Raw genomic sequence first — 18,147 nt, 5'->3', positions numbered from 1 at the left:
GCTGTGCCATGGCCATCTGTGCTCAGAGCTCTTTCTAAAATAATTTTATGTCTTATGAAAACTAAAGGCTTTGACATTTAAAGAAAAGCTAAGGGGAATTCTTTATTGACCGTGCTATCCATGCATGCTGTAGGATGGCTAAGCTAACAATAGATGGAGTACCAAATACTTCATTCTGCTCTAACAAAACGTCTCCTATTCTAGACTATTATCTTTTGCTTGGAATTTCAGAGTCTATTTCTTACAGTGTTGCTAATTTAAACTTTCTCATCCTCATGAAGTCCTTAATACACTGCATTTTACTATTTAATTATCCAAGGCTAATTTGAGTAGCACTGCTGTCAATGTCACTTTACTTGCTAGCTCTAGCAGCGTGGCAGCAGCCAAGTTTTGCATTTTCCTCCCCTTTGCCCATGTTCTTTTCAATTGTTAAATATCCATGTCTCCCTATCTAGCCTGGTGACAAATGGACATTACCGGACCAGTGCCACACTGTGACATGCTTTCCAGGAGATTACACGGTTCTGGAGAGTCACCAAATTAACTGTGAGAGGATGCCAAAACCGGTATGTCACAGCAATCTTCCTGCTGTTAAGATTGAAGAAACTTGTGGCTGCCGATGGATGTGTCCGTGTGAGTATCTATCTTTGCATGTATGCCTCTCCCTCCCCATCACTTGAAACGTTAATCAGAAATGTGATGCTGAATGGAGCTACTCCGTTGTTGTACACATCAAAGATGACTGAGGTGGGAGGAATTAATGCTGTACACTGGTTAAACAAACAGATAGGAGCGTGATAGTCTCACTGATGCCTGGAACGTGTGATGCTATTTGCAAGTTCAGGGCCACTGCGAGCTTATTTTTTACATTAGCATAGCTACAGTGTTTTATCAGAGGATTTCACACTTGATTTCCAAAGCTGCGTGAACCAGGAAAGAGGATGTATGGAAGAAAATAGAAATTTATCTTGGCAAGCTGTAAGCAAGTGATGTATTCTTGGTCCACCTCTAGGCTTGATGGTTTGACCTGACCTCAATCAAGCACATTTATTAAAGAAACAACAACAAAAAATGCTCCCTGCCTCCATAAAACCTCACACTGAGTATTTGAGCAGAAACGGTGAACACTGTGTGATTAGTGCCTTGGCTGAGATGACAGGAACAGAAATTAAGTGCACCCACTCGCATTTACGGAGTGGAGGGATTCAGCCCTGAGGCTGGTGATCCATTTATTAAAAAGAGACGTTCTTTAGGAAAATCCCACATATGTGAAGGGAAGACCTGAGGGAGGAAGATGAGAAGGGAATGATGATTTCAAGTGAAAAAAATCAACTGGAGCCTCCAGATTGCCTCAGTGCTTGGACAGATGCTCTGACAACAGTGAAACGGTGGCAGTCCAGGATAAAGGAGGCAGGGATGCCTGGCTGCATGCAGCGTGGTACAGAGCATCGCTCCACAGCCTCTACAGGGAAGAGCACTTCATGGAGGGGTAGGCTCAGCCACTGGGTCTTTTGGTATACCTCAGCCTGGATTTGGGGACTCAGCTTCACCTCCTCTCTGTGCCAAACGCGCTGTAGTCACATGCTTGATTTCCATAAAAATTAGTCAAGATGTTTGTTTTAAATTACATTTTCAAAAGATCAGCTCCAGTAACTCTTAAAGGTTGTACCTATACAAAAGAATGCATTTCTACATCCCAATCATGCATGCTATTGCAGCTAAAATTTGCAGAAATCTCAAAACCAGGGACCTGTAGGTGTTATTTTCAACAGTGTTTAGATCCTGTTCAGAGCTTGAAAATCTCTGGCTTGATGAATCTCTTTGGCTTTGATGAAGCTTAGAGGGCTGTACTTCACAACATAATTCTGAAAATTGGGCTTACATCTAAAGTCATATGATTACTTTTCAAAGTAAATCAGAACCCTATATATGCTTTCTCTTTATAATGTATAATCTCAGTTTAAAATGTCCTCTGCAGAACTGGCTGTTTTAAGAACAATTTCTTCAAGGCACTGCTTGAAATATCTAAGCTGGGTAGCTAGATTTTGATCCCTGTATTGTTAGATATCCAAAATTTTAATGTCCCAACTTTTAGCATTTTCTAAAAGCACATTTGATTATCCGAACACTTTAAAGCTAACATTACTGTTTTGATATAAACATTTCAAAAAGGTAGAAAGATTTTAGTTGAATCATTGTAAATATTTTATAAAGTTTAAAAGATACTGTTAGTGATATCTACCCATAAAAAGTGCATCTGTAATAATTTTCTCAATCCTAAATACATTGATAGGAACATGAAGGCATTGCTTTTGGCATACATTTTGGCATACTTTTGGCAAAAGATGTCTTCATAAAGATTTTCTGAAAGGATGAAATGAAAATTACCATTCGTACCATTGGTTGATTATTATGAAAAGACCTACAGTTGACTTGAGATTGCTGCTGTTTAACATGAGACAACATTTGTTTAGCTCTTTATGAATTTAGTGAGCCATGATATGCAAAATTTAACTTTTTTTTCCCAAGGTGATACAGCTTGTGATGAAAATTGGTAAGTTTCCATATGTTATAAGAGGAGGAAAAAAAAAAAAACCAGCCCCACTCAGTTGATCAAAACCCCATGGGTAAAGTACCCTTTTTTCAATGACTAGTTAGCGAAACCCGCGTGATGCTGTGTCTATGAAAGCAACATCTGTAGCGGGCGGGAAGGCTGATTCTGATGCCGTACATGCTGAAGTCAGAGCCGAAACTCACAGCAATCAGTAAACTTTAGAGATGGGCATAGCAAAGTAGGTGCTTAGTAGGAGGTCAGTGTGCTTCAGCATCTCTTTGTTATTATGAATGGAGGCAATCTGTGCTGCAGGAGCATGGCAGTGCACGCTTAATTTACTCATGATTCAGCAAAGTAGTGTTCAGTTATTTAGAGAACTAGAGCCCTTTCAAATGATTGCTTGACAGTGTGGATGATATGACAAATGCTTGTGCAAAGAGGAAGTGCTTGAAAAAGTGTTCTTCTTATGTCATATGACTGAGTTCATAGAATAGATCAGGAGTTACACCATGAAGGTGTTTGCTTGCTGAACTAGTTATAAATTTTATAGCAATATGATTTGCAACATGTGATTCATGGCTCTTGGGTGTTTGTGGATTATTAAATGGATTTAAATGAATTGCATTAACACATTTTGTGCTACAGAATACCTATGAGAAATTTAAAAGGATTCCCATTATCCTTAGACATTTTTTTAGATGTCCATGAATAAAAAAAGGTTGAGAAACATTGTTTTATTGCTAACTTGTTTCATTGTTGTTTATACATGAACTTTATAAGAAGGTACAGTAGAATATCTGAAGATGCCCCACTGCTCCAGAGGGATGTACCTCTTGACAATTCACTGCCTGACAGTACACAAGATAGGCTTGCTTTCTTTTTTTTTTTTTTTTCCCAAGCAAAAGTTGCTGTTTGCTGTTTTTCCTGGGAAATTAAGTTTGAAGGTCAATGAATGGGAAACAGATTATTCTCAAATCTCAATTAGAAGCCAAGTAGCTGAATTATTAACAATGAGAATTTTCTTCCTACATGTTCAGCTGACATTGATTGTATTGTCCTTATTATCTTTAAGCAAAAGATTTGAAAATGCATGGGTCAGAAGCATCCTTTTGCTCAGGTTTTGTTTTGGTACTTGTGAGATTATAATCCTCCTTGCTTTCCAGTTTGTGAAGACAAGGAAGTGTTTATAACCTAATGACCAGGGCACTGAGCTGTCAGTTGACCATTGGTTTATCCTGTGCACATTATTTCTCTGCCCTTTCCCTGTTTCCCGTCTGAAGAAAAAAAAAAAAGTCCCCTGATATTGACTTGTGACATGTGTTTGATAAGAATGAAAGTGTTGTTTTGTTTCAAATGTAATACTGTACAGAATAAAATGCAATACCATAATAAAAATGCAATGCAAAAAATAAAAAATAAGTATGTTACAGTCTTTCTACAAATAGAGAAAGGATACGTTTTCCCTGCTTTTATTTTTCATATAAAATCTATTAATAAATCATATTCAATATGAGTAAACTTAATGCTAAGGGATTTTCTATGAGTTTATCCAAATCTTTTGTAATACTAATTGCTAATTAGTATTAATTACTAATTACTAATACAAAGATACTTCAAAAAAACCACGTGTTGAAGTATTTACCAAAGTTTCTTGTCAATGATTTGCTGCAAGCATTTGCAATTCATTACCTTCCTAGCTTTCTCAATTGATTCCACATGCCCATAACAGTTGTGAAGAAATAGTCTAATTTGAACAAAAGTGAATGCCTACATGCCTTTTTTTTTTCTCTCTTCATTGATTTGCAGGTGTCTGTATAGGAAGTTCATCTCGGCATATTGTCACTTTTGATGGGCTAAATTTTAAGCTGACCGGCAATTGCTCCTACACCTTGTTTCGAGACATGCAACATAATGTTGAAGTTCTCCTCCATGAAGGACCATGCAGAGCAACACCGAAGATGAACTGTATGGACTCCATTGAAGTGCAACATCGTGGTGTATCTGTTCAGCTCTTCAGTGACATGGGAGTAAGCTAAACACAATGAAGTGATCTGTGCGTTGTCTGCTTATGCTATAGAATTTCAGGTTATGGGGACAAATTTGTTCCCTTTATCCAGTTTCTGTTCCTCTTGCAGCCTATTGTTAGGCTTCTGAGCAAATGCCTCATTTCAATGTCATGATGCAGTCTATGTTCACAAAACAAGCCAGACACATTTCTCTTCTTGTTCTCCCCATTGTGCGGGTGTGACAATGTCAAGAACATGGGATTTGGCAGTGTCTCCCTGACGCTTGTGCCAGAAAGGACATACTGCACTCTGATTCTCCTCTGTTGGCAGAGGTCCTTTACACAATGTTATCATTTGGTGCATGGGAGAGAAGTCTATTCTTCACAAACCTATGCATGACTGGCAAGCTGAAGAGCCAGTGAGTTTGTTCTTACCTTGTGTGCAGATGGACCTCAGCATTAGAAGAAAGGCCAGCTTAGTATGTATTACATCTGTTTTATAGGCAGAGAAGTATTCAAATTCATTATGACACATTTTCATGTGGGTTCCTCAGACATACAGGAGTCGGCTAGCCTGCAAAGGTGATCTCTTCTGACTCGTGTGTAGCAAAATAGGATGGACCAAAACACCTGCACCCAGTTCTGCATGGTGATGGACAGCCTTGACTTTCACTGAGATTTATTGATAATCAGGGTCTGTAGGCGGCATTTTAACTTCATGGCATTAGACTGCTAGTCTGTATATATGTGATGCTGAAGGAATGCACTCATATGGGAAAATGTTGAAAAAGTTTATAGAACGAAGGTCAATTAGTTCTGTGCATTTTTAGACTCAATAGAAAGTTTCAGCTTGCAAAATTGATGGTTATGTCCAGATTCAGTTGGATGTTCAAGTACCTCTGAAGACAAAATATGTTTCAACTGTAAACTCAAATTGGGTTGATTCTAACTGCTTGCTAGAACTGATGTGATGATCTTGCCTTTTTGAAAACAGGTGGCTGTGAACGGTGAAAGGGTTCATATTCCCTATTCCAGCAGTTTGTTTGAAATCACTGTCTATGGAGCAATAATGCACGAAATCAAGTTCTCCCATCTTGGACATAATCTCACATTTACTCCAAGAAACAATGAATTTATTCTTAAACTTAATTCAAAGAGCTTTTCTTCAGGAACACAAGGGCTTTGTGGTAAGTTTGAAAGCTAGTAATTTTAATAACTTCCTACTTGGGCTTGAATTGCTATTTATATTATCGGAATTTGTGTGGTCCTGAACCTGTAAACTCTCTGGCTGAACTGATTCCCTGTTGTTTGCACATTGCTAATCTATGTATGTTTTTCTACTGTGGCCATCAATGTAACAGCTCCCAGTAATACCTTAGAAAGAGCAAGGCTAGACATCTCTCATGTTTTACTTCACGTTATATCATTATCTTTTCAAGGAGGTGGTGGGTTTTTTTTTTTTTTTTTGGATGAGGCTTTAACTTTAGGTTCTCACATATACATTTATGTGAGAGACATGTCCTGCACTTGCAGTGAAGGTGAAAGGTTTGTGAGGGGTACTACTACCTGGGAGAATTAATTCTATGATATCCTCTATGGTATAATCTACTGTATAGGTTATACCTCTGTGGCATAACCTATACCTCCTGTAATAAGGAAATGGGAAACAAGACCCAGGGTTTTTATGCCTCCATAGATAATAGCTATAAGGAATATCATTCATTCTTCTTCCCCTTGGCATTCCTTGAGCGGCCCTGGATGGCTGGTTGGCTCCATCTGTCCCGTGCCTGTTTTCTCTATGTTTGTTTTATTGCTGACTGTATTCAGACTCTTTCTTTTCCTTCTACTCACCCTCCAAGGGGTGTGTGACCAGAACCACGTCAATGACTTCACGTTACGTGATGGCTCTGTCACTCCTGACAGCAGCGTGTTTATCCAAGACTGGACAGTGGAAGGGCTGGGGAAGATCTGTGAAATCCGGAGAGAAGACAGATGCTCTGAGCATGCAACAAGCCACTGCCGCCTTCTGCTCTCTGATCAGTTTGCAGAGTGCCACAGGATAATCTCCCCCAACATGTTCTATGAGGCCTGCACAGAAAGCAGCTGCTATGAGGACGAAGCCTGCGAGATGATAACTTCCTACGCTCACATCTGCAAGGAAAACGGGGTCTGCGTAGACTGGAGAACACCCGAGTTTTGTCGTAAGGGATTTACAATACGTTAAAACTGATACAGAAACTGTCTAACTTGGTGATGGTGGTGACAATGACCATCTTGTCAGCGTAATACTAGTTTTTGAATACCATGTAATGGGGCAGAAGTTCCAAATCAAGTTTCCCATATAGGTGGTATTGCAGATCTGATAACTGGTTTGTCATGCACTAAGTTGCGTACTATGGAAAAAGTATTTCTTAGTAAACTGCTAACTAGTAAAATGCAAGGTAGTTATGCAAGGCTGGAAGTATAACCTATGAAATAAAAACACTGTGAAAGCTGTGCACAGGCAAACACAGCTGTGTGACAGTACCTGACTCTGCAGCCACCGAACCATCGTGGGGCCAGGTTTGGACTGAGAGGCTGCTCTGGTTCTGCCAGGCAGTTTTAGCTGCAGATATCATTGCTTTGGTACAGACGTTGGAGGATCTGTACAAGGCAGACAGGGAAACTCATAATTTTGACTAGTGGAACTGCTCCCCAGCCTGTCACTGTCGTAGCTGCACATAATGGCACAAAATAAGACTTTTCTCTGTAATAGTTTCTCAAATTCCCCACATTCCAACCAAAGCCTAAACCTTTCAGACCATGATGGAAAAGCCAATGTGATTTTAAGTTTCTACTGCAGTGAAAAATGGGGAAATGGCCACTCTCTGTGGTATCTTTCCTTGCCAGCACGTGCCAGCTACACTAATCAAACCAGCCGCAATTTGCTTTGCAAATCCAGTTCTCCTTCTGGCTGTGTTTTGCTTGTGTTTTGGAGGTGAAGAGTTTGTGCTGTGAGAAAGCAGTGTAGCAGGACATGAGTCTTGGAAATTGCCCAGAGCCCAAAAGAAGCAAGACAGGCAGGCTAGCGCTAAATTCACAGTTGTCGCTTTGTATACCTACTCCCCTAAATTCTTAAAGACATAAGTAGTTCTGCCCTATCTTCCTGTTTTTTTTTCTTTTTTCTTCCAACAGCCCTATTATGAGCCATACCTAAAGATCTGCCAAAAACGCAACATATAGTTAAGTACAAATAAGTAACTCTTGAGGTGGCTTATTCTACACCTTCTGCTGTTAGTCTGTCTGCAGTGATGGTTACAGACATCCAAATATTAACTCACAGTGTTTCTATGGTTTAGTCAGGTATCTGAGATGTGTGTATATATGTGTAGGCATTTTCTTTCCCAGCTAGCCCCTCATGTAGTGTCTTGATATCCCAGTTGTTTTTCGCATCTCCTGCCTCTCCAGTTTAGTCAGTTCTTGTTGCCTTGCTTTCTTTCCCTCTTGCTGTCCAGATACTTTTCATTTCAGAATTGGAGAACGAGCATCCTAAAGGCATGATACAGCAAGAACTCAGTACGTGTTTTGGTTTTGTTCATGTTTTAAACTCAGACTGAGGGAATGATGGGGTAGGAAGTCAAGAATGTGAATTTGAATTTGGCCTGAGCCTCCAGTTAGTGTCTTAAATATCTTTCCAGGATAGGTTATTGAAGAACATGTTGCTGTTGCAGACTGAATCTTTTAAGAAACAACACAGTCTGTATGGAATATAGTCCTAGAAAACAGAGGGAGAATACTGCCAGCCATTTTCCAAATTTAGTGCTTCAGTCAGACTTTGCAAATTGTAATGTCCAGGGCTGAATGTCAGTGGAGAACCTTAATAACTCTATGCAGTTTTCAAATTCCCATCTTGTTACACAGCATGTACAAGGATAGCCAAAGAGTTGCCTATTTTAACACTAGTTGCATAAAACAGTCGTTAGTGTCCTAACAGCAGCAGCATCTTCTTCCTTCAAGCAGGTGCATGTGTGCAACTGCCAAAAATAAAATTGCCAATTACAGGGACATTATACAGGTTACATTAATGACTAAACAGACAGTGCAGCTTAATCACTCTACCACTACATGTTTAATAACAATGACATGGTTCTGGAGTACCTTGCTTCCCTCCCCGCACGCCAGTGAATCTCTGTCATCTTTTTGGGCTTTGATTCAGGTTTTTGTCATGCCATATTGGGACATTTCAAGCAGTACAAGTCCTTCCTGACTGCTCTGCCTGGATGGGTAAATATACTCACTGGAATACTCAGTAAACACAGAGCCTGTTCTCCATCCTGTGCTCATTCAGTGCCACTGCCTGAGCTTTCCTTGATCCTTTTTGGGAGGGTGGATGTGTTGAGTGCTATCTTGTAGACTTCCAGTTTTGTGTCAATGGATGGAAGGAAACTTTACTCCAAGGCGGGAATGCATAGTGAGGAAGATACTTTTTTTTTTTTTTTAATCTTGTTTTTTTTCTAGACCCCACTCTTAGTAGATTTGTGCTGCAGCAGCCTGTAGCTTCCACTGATAGCCATGTAACCCTGAGGCGTAGAATATATGCCCCTTGAGCCAGCTCACCCTCACAGTGAATGCGTGCTGATAGGGTTTCCACTTCAATGATAGTATGGGCTTTATCTTAATGTGAAGATCATAGGGATTTCTAACAAATCACTGCATTGCTAATATCGACACATGTTGGGATTCAGCTTTGTGTGGAGAGGAAGCTTTATTCACCTGGAAATAGGATTGTTTATATAGTGATTAATGAATGGACTGAGATACATTCATTCTGCAGTTACAAAAGAAATGGCAGCTCATGTGGAGGTGATCAAATCAGCTTTGAACTGTGTAGCTCAATTAAGAGTCGTAATTAGCAAATTTTGCTCAGAAAGCAGAAATACTCAGAAGATAAATGACAGCAGCAGCAGTAGCAGTTGTTAATCTTCATATGCTGATGTTTCCATGAGTGCTTCTCAGCAGCTCTTTAAGCTCATTTATGTGCAATGTGGACATGCCCTCTAGGTCCTTGCCAATACTAGCTTGCAGATGAATTAAATTTAGATAGGTAGTTGATGCCTGCACGGTGTGTGAAACAAACAGCTAGTTGGTACTGCTCAGGAAAGCTGTGGTTCTTTGAGGAGGATGCTGGTGGCACTCCGCAGCTGCAGGGATTCCTGGGAAAATACTTGCTTGGAAACCACATTTTTCATGAGCCATTCTGGTTGTTGGAGGGTTTTGTGTTTTGTCTTTCATTGGGTTGTTTTGCAGGCTCAGGTTAGAAAGCAAATGCATAACAGGCTGTGCCTGCTCAACTGAGGGGCAGTGACATCTGGCAGAGAAGCAAGAACGAGGGTCAGGAGGAGGAGAGAAAAGCAGTGGGATACAAGAAACCTTTAAACCACCTCTGCTAATGAAGGATTTGTGTAGTGGAGCTACACTGAGATTATCTGCTGCTCTTTGTTCACTGTGTAAGCAAGGCGTGCTGGTGAGGACCATAACAGCTGAAGGATTTAAACCATGACTTGGAAATCAACAGTGTGGGCGTGGCTTTACAACTGCCTTCAGCTGATCTGGGACAGTTTTTCTCTTCCTCTTCCATCTCCAGACATGCATTCCCACTCCTTTTGCTGTTCTGGCAGTAGTCCTCACATGCTGCTTGGTGAGCTCTGAAAACTAGCTGTAAAGGGAAAAATAGTGCCAGCAGGAAAGAGCAGCTGAGGTGAAGAGATTAAGGAAGAGAGGGGACTGCCCCTTTTGATGGCAGCACTGATCTAAGTTGGTTTAATGTGGCCTTGAAACCACTCCCAAGAACATTGGAAAAACCCTCCTAAACATACTCCTTTGGGTGAAGAAGACTGTTAAGGGAGGTTTAAGAAAACTCTGCCTGAGCAGTGCCGAGGAGGTTGACTGGCAGCTGATGTGCTATTGGCCCTGGTGTGTTATTCACTCCAGCTTCATCGGCACTGGGGTTTTAGCTGTCCTTTTGGCTGCGCATGACAGTACAGTGAGGCAAAAGGCAAGACAGCAGTATGTGACCTCAGGAGCTAGCTAGCTGCTAAATTATACTACTGATAAGAAAGGAGTGGCATTGTCGCCTGAAAGAGGTGTGCCTTTCTCCATGTATCACAGGCTTGAAAAACACCCCTCCTCTAAATATCCATTTAGGACTTTAACCAAGGATGCTCTGTTGTGTCTGACCTGTTTGAGCCACAAATTCAAAGTGAATCCCAGTGCAAACTATCACGCTAGATCTTTCACTCCGAACTTAAGTGGTTTGTTTTATTTTATTTTGATCGACTTGCACCTCCTGTAGATCCTCACAGAGGTTATTTTCTCCCAACCAGTATCTACTAGGAATAGCTACTGTAATTTAAAGGAAAAATAAGCAGCTGAAGAAATGTCAATACTTAAATGTGCCATCACAGATTTATGGGAAACTTGGGTTTTTTTCCCCAGCTTTTCTTTTACTGTTCTCTTCCCTGTTTGAAAGAAAAGGTCATTTTTAATGGAGCCAACTGAGAATACAGTATCAATACATGATCATAGTAGCATCATACAGGCTAGTATTTGGAAGAATTACTCTTCTGTTACTTGATTTTCAGCCTTATTTTCCCCTTTTGCTAATACCCACAGTCTTTTCCTTTTCATTCAGAAATTATAGGCATTTGAGGTGAGCACTGAAATAGCCAGCCAGGAAGGTGGCTTGTTGAAATACTTGTTTCTAAGGCTGGCTGTCGGGAGTCCATCATGCCTCCTCACATTCCATAACTCTGGCAGAAGTTTCCATACAAAAAGCAAACTTCCTGTAGGTCATGTAGGACCTGGCCAGATCTCTGGAGCACAAGGGCAGTAATGTGTCTGAGGTGGCTTTCTATGATCACCTGGTAGTCATTGTGCCAGTAGGATGAAAGGATGGTTAGGATGATTTTCCGGACATTGATGGAGTTTTTCCCATGTCTTGACACTGCTTATGCACTCCTCATTCCCATGCCCCCAAGGACAGAGGTGACTTCAAAACAAGGGCATTCACGTGAGCTCATTTATATTTCTTTTGCAAAACAACCACCTTGTTTCTTCCTTCCTTCCTTGAAAAAACATTGCCGTTTTACACAGGCACACAGGCTTTTTGATAGCATCTCTGGGGTCCGGGGCACAGTTCATTGTATTTTTCACACACCTGGCTCCTTAATGCCAACCAAAGAGGAGGAAGGAGAAGGGGCTATGTTACATGAAGTATATTAGAGGCTTTAGTATTGGTACTGATTCTGCTTGGGAGCTGTCCAGGTTCTACCCTGATGGGCATCAGCATTAAACTCTAAAATAAATTAATCTAATTTTGTGCAGAGAAGGTTTACTAGATTTGCTTTAGGGCTAGTGCTAGGTAAGCAAGATGAAAGCCAGTGTGCTGAGTATATTTACTGACACTGGAATAAAAAAAGCAAATGACACGCTACCTTAACAGTTGCTGTGGATGTATTTTCACACATTCATTACAGCTGATGTGAGACCATCACAGGCAATAAGCCCTGGTGCTTACTGTAGTCACCTTGTTTACAGAACTGTTTCTGGGAATGAGTTTTCCTGGAAAACACAGTATAGTCTAGGTAGCTAGGTTTATAAGCAGGCAACTTCTGTTTTACTTGGATAGACCTTTTTGTGTTTTCAGAATCCAGCCAAAACATTTCATAGCAGGATTTGACTCTCCATCAAGTTCCTGTGGCTTTTCAAGTTCCTCTGCATCCGCTGAACTACGATGGTTATCCACACGTATAATCATAGACTCCAACACACCAGAAATAATTGGGTTTAGCATGACTTGAAACAGGAAAGGGTTAACGTTAAAGGCATTTTTTTCTGTTTCCTTTGGCTATGAGGGGTGTGTGTAGACAGTTCAGCTGATGAATGCTTGCTTGGTTGGGAGCTCAGGTCTTCATTCAGTAATTTTATTTCAGTGTTTTTTGTCAGGGGACTGAAAAAAAGTTTTATAAACCTCACAGCAGTCACGAACTGGGAAATGGGAAACGCTTTTCCTAATTGAAGCTGTAGAGAAAAATAAAGTAGACTTAAGGGAATACGCAGTATGGAAGCTGTGTCCATACTTGATTAGCTATAGCCTTAGTTTTATGTTGGCTTTTAGAGACAATACTCTCAGTGTTGTGAACTCATCAGTAAAAATTTTATGTGTTGGCTTAGGGGGCAATGCAGCTTCCCTTGATTCAATTAATTCCGTTAATAAGGTAATTCTGTTAATAAGGTGCAGAAATCCAGCAGGTTCAGTTTTGAAGTACCAAAATGTTCTGTTTGTTAGCTTTCTTTAGTTGCTTGGGAACACTGCTGCCTATCAAGCTGTCAAAAAAAATCTTTGTTCAATGCTTTAGTCTGTCCTGGATATCTCCTAACCATGCACTGTTACCAGTGCTTCTCTAATACGTGTAAAGGTGGTTGCAAATTCTTATGTCTTTTGCCCAGTGTTGAAAACAAAGTTAGGCAAGATGTTCAGCTCATGTAAGCCGTTGTATAATTATTAAGGTAAGTCATACTTTGCTGATTCATGTGACCTGAAAATGTGGCTTGATGATTTCTGCATGGACTGTAACTTAAGCAAATGCCTTCAATCACTTTCCACTGTGGATTTTGTTAGTTTTAAAAATGTATTTTCAAAGATGCTAGTGGCTGCAGAGGACAAAATATGTTCATCAGATGATGGCTTTCAAAAACCTGAACAGAATTCTAAAGAAAGTGTGAGTGGAAACATTTATCTGTATTTCAGATCTCTTTATCTAAAGAGGGTTTTTTTCTGTCTTCCTCAGCAATGAAATGTCCCACATATTTGACATATGATCACTGCCACAAAGGCTGCATAAAGCACTGTGAGAATAGTACCAAACTCAGTGTCTGCAAGGATTATCCCACAGAAGGCTGCTTCTGTCCAGATGGACAGGTGATTTTTAATGACAGCTGTGTTGATGAAGAAGTCTGCACACAATGCGTCAGTGAAGATGGCACACATCATCAGGTAGCTATATAGTTAGCAGCTTACCTTTGTAAGTGGTTGGGGTTCGTACTTTTGCAAGTAAATCTGTCTTATAAGTCTAACTATTTTCCGCTTTGGGTGCTTTATTTTCTAGCTCAGTTCCTCATAACTGGCCGGCTGTCAGCCCTGTGTAGCTCCCCTAGTGTGAAATTGGCTGGGATGGATATAAAATTCACAGCTGGGACTGTACAGACCTGGAAATGCATGACCAATTTGTGTGGAGGGAGGTCTAGAGGAAAGAGAGGAGGGATGGCATAAGTCAACATTTACCAAGATAAACACCTCCATTCAGGAGGCTTTTACCAGAAATGACAATTTAATCAGAAATCTGGAACCCTTGCTTAAAATGTATCATATTGTCTTTGCAAAGCTTACTGAAATATTTTCAGTGGTTGGTGTGGAGCAGTGACCAAGATGACTTTATGTCAAGTTATATTAGCCTACCTCCTTTTTTTTTGATGAGAATCATTCTTTTGATGAAATTCATCATTTCAGTTGTACTGAAAATCCACTTTCCTCAGCTAAGTCAGACCTCTCTGTGGCAGAATGGAATTGGGAAGAGCTATGGGTGCTGGGTGCCAGACTGCAGTGAAAAAGACTGTTGATGTCCCTTTCAGCATCACACAGTGGGTGCACAAGCTCCTCCCTACGTCCCCTGTTCCAAGTAGCAGGGGTTGTTCATCTTCACCCCCAGCTACTCAACTCTGGGAGTTTTCACCTAAGTCAGCCAGTCCTCTTAAATCTGCAGTTTTGTTATGAGACTTTAAGAAGAAGTGGCTTTATTTTCAGTATTTTATGGGCTTTAGATTCTTATGGGATTTTTGGACAGTCTTATCATACTCACCAAACCTGCTGTCAAAGACATAATTGTTTTTATAACGTAGATCTTCTGTAAATACCAGAATTCTCTGTGTGTGTGTGTGTGTGTGGATAGTCTATTCTTTAAGTAAAAAGATGATAGATTTTTAAAAAGTAAATGACCGTATGTACTCTGAATGACTTCATTTTACACACGCAAATTTAGACTCACATTTAGTTCATCAAGAAATGTGTTATAAACATTTACAGTTAAACTGAAAGGAAGAAAAGACTATTTGTGGCTAAAACATCTCTTTTAAATATTGTTTGCGTTGATTGACATAATGACAAAAGCATCAACCTTAACAGAGCAAACACCTTTCCTTAGGTGATAGGGTACCAGCAAGCAATGCACTTGACGTAGTGAAGCAAGTGTTCCAGGCACTGCTCTGCCAATGCAAGAGTCGTACCGACTGCGGGTCTGCACCAGGAGCCCCGTGTGTGCCGGTGCAGCCTGCCCCCACACAGGACAGGTCCACGCAGGTCCGAGGATGCCGGCCCCGGCATCTCACCTTGCCATGGCTTCTGCCTGAGTGCTGCCTGCTGGTACTGTCAAAGCACAGCGTGCTGAAAAAGTATTCAGTAAATACAATTTTGAGGGTTTCCTACTGCTGGGCAAGGGGCTGGTACAGGAGCCTAACAGCATTAAGCCCCCTCCTCAGGTATACATACCCTATGGATTTTGGCAGCGGGAGGCAAGACATAGGGAAAGTGGGTTCTTTCATTCCACAACTGCATTATCCAAATGACGTTTTTCAAAACAAATGTTAGAGTTTTCTGAAGGATTGAGCATGTGGACCTTGTACTAGCTTTTATTTTAAGGTTACAGTATCTCTATACGTATGGCCACGATTTTTTATTTGTGTTCTGTTTTGGATCTTTGTTTTAAATACAGTATCATTGCATTTGTGTACTGCTTATAGAGTTGGTAAAATGGAAGGGAAAAAAACCCCAGTAATTTTTGTAATAAAAGGAATAGAAAAAATTCTTCTTATTTCTCTTGAAGGAAAAAATAGCTTGCAATGTATATAATCACTGCCCTAAACACAGATCAATTGTGCGCAACTCTTGGTGAGCCTGAGAACTCTAGTTATTATGATTCTATATGAAATGGTTATTGCGAATGCAGATTACAGCCTAGGATCTGTGTGCCTTAAATCCCTGAATCCTGAGGCAATGCAGTGCATTTTCCATTGAAATAATTGTTTCAAGCCCTCATGGAGAAAAGTTCTCCACATCTTGGGAATAACGTCTGCATGATATCTACTTGTTTCTGCAGAACTTCTGAAATTCGTGAGTTGTCGCATGCCCCTTAATGGGGTTTTAACTCTGTAAACCTCTTGTCTGTACCCCAATGGCAAGGCTTAGCTGCAGCTGCTGTGTGGATGGGGAGGTGGAGGGCAGGGGAGGATCAGCTCACACAGCCGTTTTGCGTCTCCACCGTAGCTGTGTGAGCAATACAACAGGCAGTGCAACTGGTGGTGGGTTGCGATTTCCTTAACTCCATTCTTTCCCTCTGGCGTTCTTTCCTCTGTTCCTTTTTACCCTAGATCGTGCTTGGGCTTATGGGATTCTCAGTATCCACACCTATACAGAGCTCTATGAAGATGGTGTTATCTCTTATCATTTCTTTTGGTATTAGATAGAGACTCTACTTATGCTGAAGAAAAGCAATCCGAAAATTGAGGCTGCTGAAAACGTTAGAGCAAATGTTGCGATTCTCTTTCTCTGTGTCTTGAAACGTCCACGTGCTTTTCACATCGCCACCTGCAAATGTAGGCATTCTCTATCAGTTGCCCTCTCAGGACTTTTTAACCCTGAGGCCACTGAATGCTCTGGCAGAGGGCTCTGAGTTGTTTTCCCAAGCCCTGAGATAATGTTCTTTACTAGCAATACAGCCATGCAAGCTTTTTTTGACTAAAATAGATTTCCTATAGATTAACCGACCCTATGCGATTTGGATCCGAAGTTTTGGTAAACCTCTGGTTGGCTTGTTCTAGAATGCCTGCTGTCTTATCCTTGCCACGCTGTTAACCTTTGAAAGTAAACTGTCTTTTCAGACTCCTGTGATGGCTTAAAATATATAGATATCTCTGGGTACAGGCGGCAGCATGCTTAGGTATTTCCTTCCTTTCTTCTTATTACTAAAGATCTCAGCAGGCTGTTATTTTTGAACTGCACTCCAGAGTTTTCTGGATGACACCTTTTCCCTTTGTGGCATCCTAACCTACTCTACATGTTCTCACTCAGAACCAGGATTGATTGTGCAGATTAATGTTATTGTCCCATAGTGCATCTTTTCACTCTTACCTACCTATTCACATGGGTTTTAAATGTAGATAGTTCTTTATAGGTAACTACATCCTTAAAAGCAGTAATTTTCATCTCTCTTGAGAGAGAGAGCGAGCAGTGGTTGAATAATGATATACTTTACTGGCAATTTCTGAACATGCTTATTACCTTCAGGTAATCACCACAGTGATAGTTTCAGATCTGGGCTTGCTATAGTGCTTTTCCAGTCTGCAGTCCACTGGGAAATCAAGTGATGACACCCCACATATTCTTAACAAAAAGTATGCACTGTTTATTTCTCTGTGTTTAAGTACTACTAATTTTGGAAAGCAGCCACTTCTATGTATTTCCCAAAATACTGTTGTTTCCCTTATTACCGCTGAACATCCAATCATGGTATGTAGTTGCATGAGTCCACTGTTACTGACAATAGCCTGCAATTGCATTTATAACATCTGAGCATTTTTCGTGCTTAAAACAATAGTAATTCCTCATCCCATTCGTGCATTCTTTACATCTTTTGCTAAGTTGGTACACTACAGTCATTTCAGAATTATGTGTCTCCTTAGGTTCTTACTGTTAACAGAGCAACCAACCAATCCTGCATATAGCCTTCTGGTTTTCTAAATTAATGTTGCTCAACCCCACCCACTCCCATCGCCAACATGCCAGTGGCCAGAATATTTGATTTCTTCCTAACAATCTGGGTTTTGTTTCATGCAGCACATGGAAACATGGATTCCCGCTAACGAGCCTTGCAAGATCTGCACGTGTCTTGATAACAAGAAAGTAAACTGCACCATCCGACCTTGCCCTACTGCCAAACGTAAATTTGTTTAGCTCTAAGTATGATTGGACTTGAATTGATGTTTTTGTTGCCTAGTTTTCTAGTTCTTATCGAAACTTGTTTTATGGATGTTTTCTTCTTACTCCAGCTGTTCAGTGTGGTCCCTGTGAAGTCCCTCGTCTGCGCAGGGACCCCAGCCAGTGCTGCCCCGAGTACGAGTGCGGTAGGTTCTCATAAACTGTTGGAGTCTTCCTGGTACATATTTTTATGAAATGCTTCAAAGGGACACAATCTGTGTTTTTATTTAATGCAATACTCCCATTTTTTTAAACCGCTGAATGACCGTACAATCATCTATGTGGAAAAATAAACAACTCCTGAGGATGTGAGTCTCAATTCACTTCAAACTTGACTTTCTGTAAGAGATGAAGAAGGGAACAGAGCAATTTGTTTTCATCTAAATGATATTAGAATGGTCTTTTTTTAAGTATCTATTTTTGCATGGTCTATATTTGCACATTAAATATAACATTAGAACCTTAATCCTCATAACCCAAACTTGAACTGTTCCCTAAGCTATTTTAAAAACAAACTCTGAC

General features: G+C 40.5%; 1 protein-coding gene across 1 annotated transcript in view; it reads left to right on the top strand.

Moving 5' to 3' along the window:
- VWF (von Willebrand factor) overlaps positions 1–18,147 on the top strand; it is a 149,165-nt gene that overhangs the window by 98,503 nt on the left and 32,515 nt on the right. The window contains exons 34-40 of the mRNA XM_009324340.1: positions 456–633; positions 4,361–4,581; positions 5,554–5,746; positions 6,419–6,760; positions 13,388–13,593; positions 17,485–17,587; positions 17,697–17,771. Of these exons, the coding sequence (XP_009322615.1) occupies positions 456–633; positions 4,361–4,581; positions 5,554–5,746; positions 6,419–6,760; positions 13,388–13,593; positions 17,485–17,587; positions 17,697–17,771 (1,318 nt within the window). The remainder of the gene's footprint in view (positions 1–455; positions 634–4,360; positions 4,582–5,553; positions 5,747–6,418; positions 6,761–13,387; positions 13,594–17,484; positions 17,588–17,696; positions 17,772–18,147) is intronic.

The sequence above is a fragment of the Pygoscelis adeliae genome, unplaced genomic scaffold (genome assembly GCF_000699105.1).
Source record: "Pygoscelis adeliae isolate BGI_AS28 unplaced genomic scaffold, ASM69910v1 Scaffold65, whole genome shotgun sequence".
Taxonomy (NCBI): Eukaryota; Metazoa; Chordata; class Aves; order Sphenisciformes; family Spheniscidae; genus Pygoscelis; species Pygoscelis adeliae.
Note: the sequence above shows the minus strand (reverse complement) of the source record. Positions and strands in the feature narration are given on the sequence as shown.